The sequence below is a fragment of the Parus major genome, chromosome 26 (genome assembly GCF_001522545.3).
Source record: "Parus major isolate Abel chromosome 26, Parus_major1.1, whole genome shotgun sequence".
Taxonomy (NCBI): domain Eukaryota; kingdom Metazoa; phylum Chordata; class Aves; order Passeriformes; family Paridae; genus Parus; species Parus major.
Genome location: NC_031795.1, coordinates 559,052 through 571,915, shown reverse-complemented (window position 1 = coordinate 571,915; position 12,864 = coordinate 559,052). Strand labels below are relative to the sequence as shown.

Below are 12,864 nucleotides of genomic sequence, written 5' to 3'. Positions count from 1 at the left end.
AAACTCCACAGGCTCTTTACAAGCTGTTGCCATTTTCCTTCCCCCCTTTTAATGGGATATTTTATGGTGTCTGTAGGCTGGGATGGCCTTAGAGCAGAGCAGCTCATACCTATGGTACCCCACACATCCCGAGCTGCAGCTGCTCGGGGGAGCTGCCTTCCAGGACAGGGAAGGAGGGAGCAGCACTCCCTATCTCCCAGACACGGTTCCCAGCCACAGAAGCCGATGGTATCAGGTCTCCAAAGGCCCTGCCATGATCAGCCTCTTGTTTCATAAGCAGCTCCAGCTCCTGCGAGCTGCATGTCTGGGAAGGGCGCGGCTGGCACTGCCTCCCTCGGGGAGAGCTTCCCTTGATGAAAGCACCTCATTATACAGGGCAGGTTTTTTGCCCCACTTGTTCCCATTGAGACAAGGAGCTCCCATCCAAGTGGAGGAGGAAGGTAGGAGAAACAGCAAGTCAGGGCGAAGATCCTCTCCAAAAGGGCTCTGGCTTCCCGTGAACAAAATAAATGACTCTGGGCTCAGTCTGCACCTCCTGTTTCGTCTCCTGATGAAATGAGCCTGGAAAAGTCCAGGGCATTGGGACTGCTCTCTACTAAAACACTTACCAAAAGAAGTGGGAAAATGCTTGCTTTTCCCACATAGAGAATTCTGTAATTTTGTCACCTAAACCCCAAACCAGTTTGTTTTCTCTGGAAGCCTCAAAACTGGCAAAATCTGTCCAGTTTCCTGGTCTGAGCTAAACACTGATGGGTTTCACTGATGGCTGCACAAAACAAATTCCATATTTTTTGAGAAGAGACTTAGCAATAACAAAATTATTAAAAATAAAAAGCTACTAGAAAAGTATTTTACATGTAATTTTTTTCTGCATCTTCTCCTAGTCAGGAGCACTTTCTCAAGAAGAATTTTTCATTAACACAATTGTAATGAGCATGAATTCAGCTCATTGTAAGAGGATTTAGATGGCTTCAGCTTTTGCCCACAGACACAGTTGCAGTCAGTCCCTGCCTGGTGACTCACCTCAAACACCCTGTGGCATTGAAGAACACTTCTGGGTCAATAATTTCTCGTGTCCTGTTGCAGCTGCCATCAGACCAGCCCGAGAAAGGGATGATAACACAGTCTGTCAGCACAGGCAGAGCCTCCTGTATCAGCTCTTCTTTTAGTTCATCAGTGGAGGAGAGGTTCCAGAGCAGTCCTAGGAAGGAGGTGGGACACAAACTCAAGCACAGGGTTGTGTGCATTATGCACTTTGTTTAGGTCAGGGTGATTCCAGCACCAAAATCCTTCTTCCCTTCACTCCTCTGAGCTGAGGGTGCAGAGGTGTCCCAAAACCCTGGTCCCTGTCCAACCCTATGGAGACAGGTAGGATGGGTCCATGTGGAGGTGGACATCTAAGCATCCTCCCTCTTTCCAAAATTGCTGTTTATTGCCATTCGCTTGCAGGGGACAGCATCTGTTCAGGGATCTTGGAAAGGCTTGCACATAAAACCTGGGACACAGCTGAGGGTGACCTGCACCAAAAAATACCCATCAGTTCCTCAGGCAAAGGTGAGGCACCAAGTGAGGAACCCAGCCAGCCCTGCTGGGGTTGGCAGCTCCCTTGGCCATGCCTGGGAATAGCAGGGGCCAGGTGGGAATGGCAGGGTGACCATAACTGGGAGGGGGACCTGGGGCAGGGACTTCCCCAACAGGCACTAAGGAAGTGAGGAACCCTTAGAGAACATGGAAGGACCAGGATCTGCTGTGCCTTCTGGTTTAGGTCACCCTTTGGTGCAGGAGGAGCAGGAAACCCCCTCTCTGTGCTAGGGGAGCACCAAGGCAAGAGGAGCCTGGCCCTGGCAGGGCTGAGCAGACTCTCTGGGTACCTGTGAGCTGTTTCTGAATTTCGGTGTTCCCTGTCCTGCGGAGGAGGCTCACACACTCCCTGATCCCGTTCTGCCGCCGGGTTTCCATCTTGTTGGTGGGGTTCTTGAACACCAGGTTCCGGAGGGCTCCGGCTGCCGCCCGCTGCACGTTCTGGTTCTGGCTGCGGAGCAGCTCCACCAGCTTGGCAATGCCCCCCAGCCGATAGACCTGGCCAGGAGAGACATGGGACACACACAGGACATGAGCATGGAGCACTGGGACACACACAGGACATGAGCATGGAGCACTGGGACAGACACTGCCATGAGCATGGAGCACTGGGACAGACACAGGACATGAGCATGGAGCACTGGGACACACACAGGACATGAGCACTGCACCAGGACAGACACAGGACATGAGCATGGAGCACTGGGACAGACACAGGACATGAGCATGGAGAACTGGGACAGACACAGGACATGAGCATGGAGCCCTGGCACAGACACAGGACATGAGCACTGTGCAGGACAGACACTGCCATGAGCACTGCACCAGGACAGACACAGGACATGAGCACTGCACCAGGACAGACACGGGACATCAGCACAGAGCTCAGGACACTGCTGGGACAGGGACACCCAGAAGTGCCCCTGCAGTGCCAGGGGTCAGACAGTCCATGCTGGGGGAGCTGGAGAAGCAGAGCCAGGGAACCAGGGCCAGAGATGACAAGTCTAGTTCAGACCATAGGTCATGGGCACAAAGCTCCTGGCCTGAAGGTTGGAGCCAAAAGCTTAAGCTGCAGGAGTGGTTGTCTGTGAGTAATGGCCATGGACAGAGTCCTTTGCCGATGGAAATGTGCTCCTGCAAACTCCCACCCACCTCCACAGTTTGCAGCAAGTGGAAATGCTGCCCTGCCTGTGTGCCAGAGACCATCTAATGACATGCTGTGGTCATTTATCTGCATCCTGAGATCACAGGCTGGGCTCACAGGGATGGTCATGGCCAGTGTCACCACTCTCGAGGTCAGCCAGAGGCAGCGGAGGGAGCCCAGACCTGCAGGACACCACACACAGCACAGGGAGCTCTGAAGGTGAATCCCTGCAGCTGACCTCTCCAAATGCTGGGTGTTGGTGCTGTGGGATGTGCTCTGCACTGGCCATGATCCTGCCTGGAGCCCCTTCTGGCACAAACACCCCCTCGGCTGAGGTTTGCTGACAATGAGCCTCTCGGGAGGGAAGGAAAACAAGCGTGTGCTGGGATGAGTCACAGACCTGCTCTGGCACATCTTTCTGGGAAGGATGGGACGGCCCAGTGCTCACAGAGGGTTTGCAACGGTAACAGAGGGTGTGGCTACCCCACAATCGGCCACCTGAACGTGGGCTGGGCACCTGCACTCACCCAGGCACAGGCAGGGCACAGGGACACGGCCACACCAGGCCAGCACCTCCAGCTCCTCTGTTGTGCCAGGACAGGGCTGGCATCTAACCCAGGGTGGGGATAAACTTTGGTGATATCCCTGCTGCAGCAGATCCATCCTTCAGTCTGCCTCCCTTGCTCCACAATGGCAAAGGAATTGAGGAGTAAGAGCATCAGAAAAACAACCTGTGCTAAAAGAAGGGCTTCTTTGTGGTCAAGTATCACAGAATCACAGAGGGGTTTGGGTGGGAAAGGATTTCAAACTCATCTTGTCCCACACTCTGGGTGGGCCAGGGACATCTTCCACTATTCAAGGGTGCTCCAAGTGCCACTTCCAGGATGGGGCAGCCACTACTGTGAATGTGCAAAATTACCTTTGTACATGAGCACTAATTAACCCACTGGCTCAGGTGGCTGGAACAGTCTGGAAAAGGGCTGGGAAAAAGGCTGGCAAAGGGATGCAGGGTCACTGACCAATGCCCAGAAAAGGTCACAGTGAGACTAAAAGCAGCTTTGTCTGGCTCTGACCCTGCAGCTCTGAAAGGCTGATGTGGAACTGGGTGCAGCTGCCCCCAGGACAGCACACTGGTTGGCAGCTTCCACACTGTCAAACCCCACCACCCTGTGCCACAGCAGCTCGTGGTGACATCAGGAACAGTTTCCTCCTCTACCCAGAAACTATTCCAGGCATTAAATCCTGACCAGCTGCTGTCGTGAGAAAGTGGGCATTAACAGCTGAAAAATCTCCTTAATTAATACCTGAGCCTGACTAATAAAGCACCCTCATGAAAACCAAGGGAACCTATGGATCCTTGGCACCAAGGAAAAGCAGTCCCTTCCCTCTCTTGCAGCGTGAGCCCTGGTGTGGCAGCAGAGCACTGCAGGAGTGTGCTCACCTCTTGCTTGGCAGACTCATCCTGGAAGCAGGTGTGCTGCAGGTAGTAAGCCCCCATGGCCTGGTACTTGTCATCAGAGGAGCACAGGAGCTGGATGGCCTTCTGGATGGTCATGGTGCCAGCGTCAATCTCATCACCACAGATCCTGTTTCAAAGACAAACAGAACCCTGTGAGTGCTCAGCCAAGGCTGCTGTGTCAGCACTGAGAGTTATTGGGAAGGAATCAATGATAAAATCACATTGCCACACCGAGTACACAGTGCACCTCTAGTGGATTTCTCTGTGGCAAAAAAAGAGAAGGTAAAAGATGGAAAAGACACAGTGAAGAGCACTAAGGGTAATAAATTCCAGATCCAGTCTATCCACAAGCAAAGGAGACAGGAAATGAAAGCTGGATTGAGGTGGTAGATGTCTGATCATGTCCAAAGTGGAAATTTAATGAACAGAGACCCAGCTCACTGTTCCCCAAATAAAGGAATGAGTGGACAGGAGTGAAACCATCTGCCAGATCATGAGGACAAGGTAACACAGCAGGTGGTTTTCCCACAGTGTGGGATCCTTTGATGTGAGAGGTGGTAGAAGCAGAAATGTGAGAGCAGCTGATGGTCTGGGGAAGCTCAGGCAGATTCCTCAAGAAAAGGCCTGTCTGGAGTGATGGGATGGACAAATAGGCAGTTTATGAAATGCTAATGAGAGCTCTGAGACATCCTGCTCCCAGGGGATGTTCACACTGGCTGTCTCTAAGCTCTTATAAAAGCTGATCACTGTCATCATCCCTGTTACAGGTAAAGAATGTGCCTGCAACTCCAGAGGAAGGACATGAATTCCTCTGGCTTGGGGCAGGACTGGAACCTCGGGAGAAATACAAACATCTGAAGGTTCTTCCACTCCACTTGTTTAGAAATCTGAAGGTCCTGCTCTTTTTGGCTTGTTCTTATTCAGTCCCATGTTTTAACCACATCAAATTAGAAAATGGTCCAAACTTTCAGACTGATACAGGAGGTCTGAACTGCAAAGTTTGTCTGTGCTTCCAGTTATAGGAATTAATGTAATTGAAAGTTCCTGTCTCCTCTCAGCATCCTTGCAGCTGAATCCTGCAGAGGCTGCATGGGGATCTCAGCTCAAGGCAATGGTGGCTGCATTAATTTGCAAGGTCCAGGACTGAGGAGAGTCAAATCCAAATTCCTGTTTGGTTTTACTGTCAGCAGTGATGGGATACAAATGGGAAAGGCTTCATTAGCAGTGGATGGAATCCAAAAGTGTGAGGGCTTTCCCAGGCCAGGGAAGTCATGGCTGTGCCTGGCTGATGATGTTCCCTGGGACTGATGGGGAGTTTTACCTGGAGATCAGTCCCTGACTGAACCACATTTATTTAAACACATTTTTGCTACATAATACCAGGGGGTGACTCTGTAAAGGGGCTGCTCACCTCCAGACAATGCCACAGACCAATAGAACAGTGATTTTTACTAAGTTCTTTAAATAAACCCATGACATTTGAAGGGTTAAATTTCACCACAAGACAGCAGCACTTCCAGACATGGGATGGACAGAGTTGCTTTGACTGTGCCAAAGAAATGTAAATAATAAAGGTGTGGAAAGGACACTTGGTCACCACCAGCAGCACTTAGAGTGAGACAAAACATTTATCCTTATGAATCCAAGGGTTCCCCTCCACACAGCACAGAGCAGGGAATAACATGCACAATTTCACACTAAAGGCATCATGAAGGACTCTGGTCTCCACTGCCCTCACTGCACAAAGTTACAGCCAGCCAGCATCACTCATTCAAACATCTGTGGAGTCACTGGAAAGAAATCAGTACTTCCAACACCTTGCCTTTGTGTCTTGGACATTTTTCCTGGTAAAGGAAGCCCTGCCCTCTGAAGACACCTCTGCCTCTCTTGGTATGCAGGAATGAGAGGCAACAGTCTGGGGATGGACCTTAAACATTCCATATCTAAGGCTGGGTGAACCTCATTCCACTTCTATTTCTACACTGCAATAAAACATCACTTCCTCATAAGACTTTTCATCAGTTTGAACTTCTATCAAAACCTGGCACCGAGGAACTTTCATTAAACTCCCACCATGGAGACACAGAACTGGAAAGACAAAGGAAACTAAAAATTATGGAGCCCCAGAAATCCTTGGGCTGGATCCAGGTTGTGATTTGCTCTCAGGATTTTTTTCATGCTCCTGAGACAATTGAGCTGAGGACTGATGGATCCTGTGCCAGGGAGGAGCTTCTCCTTTGGTTATTGGAACCTGGACTAGAGGTGTGTGAAGAGAGGTAGATTGGTAAAAATACCAGGTCAGTGGCCATGTAATCATAGTAATATATCTTCCTTGGTAATTATTGAATCATATCTTTTTCTTATTGAATCATGTGCTTTTTCTGAGACAGAAGGATGTCCAGCTTCTTAAGGAAGGCAATTCTCTTCACATCCACTACACACAAGTACAAACCCTCTCCAGCTGGGAAAAACTGGGGATGCAGGTGCAGTTCTGTGGGAGAAGATGGGGGAGGTTCCCTTTTCCCTGCTGTCTCCTCTGCACAAGTTCACAGCAGGTCAGGCCCAGTCACACTGCCCAGGAAGCAGCAGGGATTTCTCCTACCCGAGAATAAAACCACCCTGGTAAAGTCCAGCAAAGGGGAGATTGTTCCTCAGCCAGTCAGGGATATTCCCAACCAGATCCACACTGTGGGAACAACAACCTGCTCCAAGACAAACTCCTGGACTGAGCCATCTCCAGCCTGGGCAATGTGACTGGTGGAAGAGCTCCAAAGGTTGTTCTTCCACAAGAAAGAAGCAGACTAGGAAGAGACCTCAGCTGGAAAAGATTCAATGGAGACAAAGACCAGATCCTGGAAAGAAAGGGAAACAAATACTGAAGAGGATCAGTATCAAAAAAAGGTAAATTCCCTCAGATTTCCTGAGCAGGTTGGTTTGTGTTAATTCCCATCTAAGTTCCTGTCCTGCTCGTTAGGGTTACAAGCCTCAAGAGAGAAGGAAGCCAGAAACTCTTAACAAATTCCATTGTTCATTAATAAAATCAGAGTAGAGACTCTCCAAACAGTGTTCAGCACATCCCAGCATTCTATCCCAAATAAAAACAAACCAAAGTGAAGGTGACGTTCATTATGCTCACTTCTGCTTTCACTGTGTGGCTTAGCCCTGAAGAATTAATGTTTTGATATTGATCACCTTTAATTATCCCAAAAGACAAGAGATGGATCAGAAAACACCCTTGGTACATTCCCTGTTTCACTAACTCCTGTCTTCTCTCTGCAGAGGAGCTGAGGAATAGCTGCAGGGGACACAGTGTTCCTGGGCTTCAGCCACAGCACAGGGGCTGCTGCAGCTCACACAGGGCCACGGCAGGGCCCCCAGAGCCAAATGTGACACTGAGAAATCCCAAAGGGTTGCCCCAGTCTTTACTGCCACCTCCACAGCTGCCAGCTGAGGCATCCAAGACCTGTAATGAGCAACTCCAAGATGCTGGGGATCCCCAGGTACCTGGAGAGACACTCGCTGCCACATCATCTCTAATGAGGTGTTCCAGTCTCCTCCTCCACTCACAGAGAACTCCAAAGGGGAGAACTCCACATCTCCCAACGGGGCCAAAGGTAAGTGTGGGTTTGCAGGTGGCCATTAAAGGCTCCTGATCCACATCAGTAAACCCTCACCCTGAGAGTCTCTGCAGACACCCAGCTCCCCATTCCATTCTCCCAAAGGAGAACACCCCCAATCCCTCTCCAGGGCTGGGATCAGTCTGGGCTCTCAGCCATGTCTCCAGCTCACACATCTGGGATTCCCTGAGATCAGCCAGAGGTTGGATTTGTCAGGGGTAACTCAGGGAGCTGTCTCTGAATTCAGCCCCACTGGCCACCGGGCACCTCAGCTCACAGAGGCATCTCCTGACGTGGTGTGACCAGCTCAGGCCACTGCAGGGCCACAGACACCACTGACACCACCTTGCCCAGCCCTGTCTGCCCCATGTGGCCCCTGAAGCTCTAAGCAGAACTAATACAATGTCAGTCCTTGGTGGACACACTTTCTTGTACCCCAGGTTCCAGCTGGAGGGGCACAAAGACTCCGAATTTCCCAGGAGAATTAAACATCCAATTGTTTGTTACTGCTTCTCATCATTGTTCCCTGAGCAATGACCCAGCAGGATGTAGAAACATTCATCCTGAGTGGGCAAAAATAATATCAATAACACCAACAACATTGCAACACGTGATTTAGCCAAAAGCTGTTTGCTCAGGGTGCTACCTTATCACCTGAGCATGCTGCAAGTGCCAGCCAGCAGGGGAAATGGCTGAAAGTGGGCACATAGGGGTGGTCTCCACCAGCTGCTGAAAGCACTGGTGCTACAGCCTCCAGGGTGAAATGCTGCAGCTCACAAGAGATCAACAAGGAGAAGTGTTCTGTTGACAACAGGGAGTCCTGGACACCAAGAAAATTCCTCCAGTTCTATCAGGCTCCAGAAATTTTGGCAAATTATGAGTGGTGCTCATTGAGAATGGTCTCTGGGCAGGAGCCACTGGAACAACCCTGAACATCTGAGCCCAGGCCAGAGGTGCTGAGCTTGGAAATGTTGATCCAGAGATGACATGATGATTACCAAGGCTCAAGTCTCTGAATGGTTAGAGAGAAGTATGTCTGGAATCCCAGAATCCCTGATGTTGGAAAAGACCTCTGAGACCATCAGGTCCACCCCTGGCTGATGGTCTTGTCATCCAGCCCAGAGTACTCAGTGTCACATCCTTGGGCACGTCCAGGGATGGGGACTCTACCACCTCCCTGGACAGCCTCTTCCAATGTTTAACAACCCTTTTTGTGAGGAAATTCTTCATGGAAGAAATGGAATGGACATGGGAAGGTCTCTCTCTGCTCACTGAGGCAGAATCACGACAACAGGGCTGGTGGAGGAGAATAAACTACATGAGTTTTCAATTGTGCTCAATCTCCTGATCTGACAAACAGTGCAGAACTCAGATTTCATCACCAGAACCAAGAGCATGGGGTGAGTAAAACCCTGTGTCATGATTTAGTTTATCAGGGAATCACAGAATGGCTTTTCCTGAAAACCAGTTCAGTGTTACACTGCTCATCAGGCAGCTGGAAGAAAGGGGCTTTGGTCAGAATTGCTGCTGGAAGAGGGAGGGCTCTGAGGGATATCAGTTATCAGAGGCAGCTCTGCCCTGTCTCACACAGCAAAAGCCAGTTCAATAAGTGGCAGCACTCACAGGATTAAGAAGAGCTGCAGAAATGAAATAACTTTGTCACCAAATGCAGAGGGACTGCTCAGCACAGACAGTTTGGCAGCTCTTGCACACTCAGAGTTTTGATACCTGTACACCCCTCTTAGCACCTGAGAACACTCAGTGACCCATTTTTCCTCTCACACCACCCAGGGAGATGAGCTCCACAGCAGAGGATGCCTGAGCAGCACCACTCCTGAGCCAGGACTGACACCATCCATGGGCATAATGGAGTTTTGTATCACAGACAGACCCAGTGGATCACAGGTCCCACTGCAATCCCTCTCACAGCACTGGGAATCACCCCATGGATCACCTCAAATCACCCCATGGATCACCCCAAAAAGCATGGAAAGCATCCAGCCCTCCCCTGGGACTTGCAGGCTGTTTGCAAAGCTGCAGACAAGACATCCAACACGTCCTGAAACAGGAGATCTGCAGGACAAAACCTGAACACAGAATTCTCCATGTCACAAAGGCACAAACTCCACCTGGAGAATGACTTGAATGGAAGGACAGAGCCCCAAACTGGGAACTGGCAGCAGCTGTGACCCAGCTCAGCCCTGTCCCTGCATTTGGAGGTTAATTATGGGGTACCTACAAGCAAAGCTCTCCTTACTCAACATCGGGGGAGCCAAGGGAAGATTGAAATCTCCAGATGGAGAATCCTCCTGACACAACAGCCCCACACAGCAAGGAGAGCCCAGACATGCTCCTGACCCACCTCAGGAGCCCCTCCCCAGCAAAAGCACACTGAGGGCAAGGCCAACACTGCCCTGCAAGACACTTCTGAAGGCCAAGAGTCATCCAAAAGAGTAATTTTTCCAAAGAGGACAAGTTCTTTGTATATCTCCAAAGCTTTAAGGACAGCTGCTCTCAATCTCCTCCCCTTTGAGCACAACCCCTGCACCAGTCCAGCTCTGCAAAGCTTGGGGCAGAGCAGGGGCTGTGCCACAGCCACATCAGATTCACCCAGGGGACACAGCCCCAGCTGAGCCCACAACTTGAAGCCAACTTGGAGCCAACTTTCCACAGCAGAACCAGTTCTGCCAGATGAGCTGTGCCCCAAGCCAGGCGTGTGTAAATGGAGCCACTCCCTAACTAAGGGCAGCCAAAACTGGAGAGGATCCCTCTCACAACAGCAGCTCTCCTCTTAGAAAATGCCATCATTCTCCAAGTGACTTCTCCAAAGTCATAACCAAGCCCCTGACCGTGGCCAGAACCTGCCAAATTGCTCCAAAGCTGTGTCCTCCCTAGGAGAAGGCAGCTGCAGCCCTGAGCTCATCATTCTGCCACTCTTCCCACTACACTTTTCTGCTCTTCAGTAAGAAATTCTCTGGAATAAGTCACTTTCAGTTTGTGTAACATCTCTGGTTCCCATTCCAGAGGATTTACAGAGCTGCTGACAGCAGCAAGCCAAGGCCACCAGTGCTGTGGGCTGGCCCAGGCTGATTTGGCATGTGTCAAACATGGGCTAGCTGGGCACACAGGTAGCCAAGGGCTCATGATAACATTCTGGTGGGGCAGTAACGTTTCTTGGCATCCATGCTCTGGGACACAACCTCCTCCTCAATCCCAAAGGAGGGAGCCTTAGCCAGAGTAACCTGGGACATTCAGATGTGGAAACAGGCATGGTTTGGCTCACGCTGCTGACAGGAATTTTCTCAGTATCTCCATCATGCCTTGGGGCAATAGCTCAAGAGTTTCAGGCCTTTGGTGGGAGTTGTGACAAAGCCTGTGAGCCCTGGCAAGCAGTCTCATTCTTATCCTCCAGTGGGAAATTTCTCCTTGGGACCAGGGATCACCAGGAATGAGTTTGGGAGCTTTTAGGGTTTGTGTGATAAAATTTCCCCTCTGTCAGGGAGTTGTGAGAGCTTCTGGGCTGGTGCAGAGCAAGTCTTGTGTGATGGTGCAGCAGCCCTGGGCACTCCTGTGGAAGCTGCAGCCCCTCCTTCTCCAGCTCTCACTGCAATGTTTTGCAGCTCAAAACAAGCAAACCATGGTCTTCCAAGGCTTTGGAGACTATGGTTCATGCAGACCAAGTCTCTCCCAAGACTGAACAGAACATGGCTGGTGTTCCAGAGCTGGAGGGAGCACAGGGCAGTGGGGCAGTGTTGTCACCACCCAAACCAGGTGATTGTCAGTGGGAGCTGTGCTCCATTCACAGCTGCATCCTTGGGAGGCTCTGAGCTCACTGCTGTGTTTACACTCTTGTGTTTTACACTGTTGTGCTTGTACACAATATCTAGAAGAAGGGATCTGATGCTCAAACATGATGGACCATCCTCCACTTCTATAGATTTCCTACCCCAAATGGAACTGGATGCTCTGGCTCCTCTTTCCTGATTAGTCAGATTAATTAGGATATCAATTAGGATATTTACTTCAATTTATGACTCAGTTTTTTTCTGGAACCCAAATCAGACCTTTTTGGCAAATGAAGCAGGGGCTGGGTGGAGAGAAGAGAGAGAAACACTGCTGCTTAGCAGGCTCTCAGCTCTGCTCCGAGTCAGACCCTCAGGGACTGACTCCTTCCCAAAGAGGATTTCTTTTGGGTAAGTTTTCTGCCGGCCTGAAGCAGCAGGACAGCCAGGAGAGACACCCTGACAGCACACCAGATCTGCTCTTCACCTCCCCATCCTCACACCGTTGTGGTTTAATGGCACCACAGACACTGAGGGATCGCGTTGCCCAATGTCACACAGCAGATACCTGCAGCGAGCCAGTGCTATCAGCTCCCCTCCACAGCCCAGGAAACGAAATAAAGGCCTGAGGAATGACTCATGTGTCCCACTTTGCTGCAGGATGCGCTGCTGAGGGCTCCGCAGTGGCTGTGAGGCAGCTCAAGGCCTGGCTCTGGCACACAGAGCTCCCCAGCACTGTCCACGCTCCCTCAGGGCCCGAGCGCTTACCTGGAGCCGGACTGGGCCTGTCCATAGAGCCCGTCCTGCTTGCAGCTCATCACGGGCTGGGCATACACCACGTCGGCCTTGTTGCTCGAGGGGCAGGACAGGGCCCGCGCTGGCATTTTTTTACTGGTCCTGCTGGTTCCCTGCTGGGTGCTGCAGCTGCTGTAGATGCTCTGGCGGTTGAGGGTGGCCTTGTGCTCGGCGCGGCCGCCGTGGGCCTTGCGCAGGGTCCCGCGGGGCGGCTCGCAGTAGAGGTCGGGCTCGCTGCGGCTGCTCTTGATGTTCTGCACGAAGCAGTAATCGCTGCCGGCGCGGGGGCTGCACAGGGCCTTGCCGTGGGCCCGGCTGGCCCAGCCCTCCATCTGGCTGTAGGAGCTGTAGCGCCGGCTCTCCGCGTCCCGCTTCAGGGTCCCATTGTAGAGCTGCGAACAGCAAACACAGCGGGTGAGGCCTGAGCCACCCTCGGCACCGCCGGGCCCACCCTGCCGCCATCTCCCCGGAGGTTATCCGACCTCC

The 12,864-nt window shown here is 51.4% G+C and overlaps 1 protein-coding gene across 1 annotated transcript in view; it reads right to left on the bottom strand.

Moving 5' to 3' along the window:
• Positions 1–12,864, bottom strand: part of PKP1 (plakophilin 1) — a 48,225-nt gene that overhangs the window by 16,124 nt on the left and 19,237 nt on the right. The window contains exons 3-6 of the mRNA XM_015650358.3: positions 12,352–12,770; positions 4,167–4,311; positions 1,872–2,079; positions 1,024–1,201 (exon numbers count right to left, since the gene is read on the bottom strand). Of these exons, the coding sequence (XP_015505844.1) occupies positions 1,024–1,201; positions 1,872–2,079; positions 4,167–4,311; positions 12,352–12,770 (950 nt within the window). The remainder of the gene's footprint in view (positions 1–1,023; positions 1,202–1,871; positions 2,080–4,166; positions 4,312–12,351; positions 12,771–12,864) is intronic.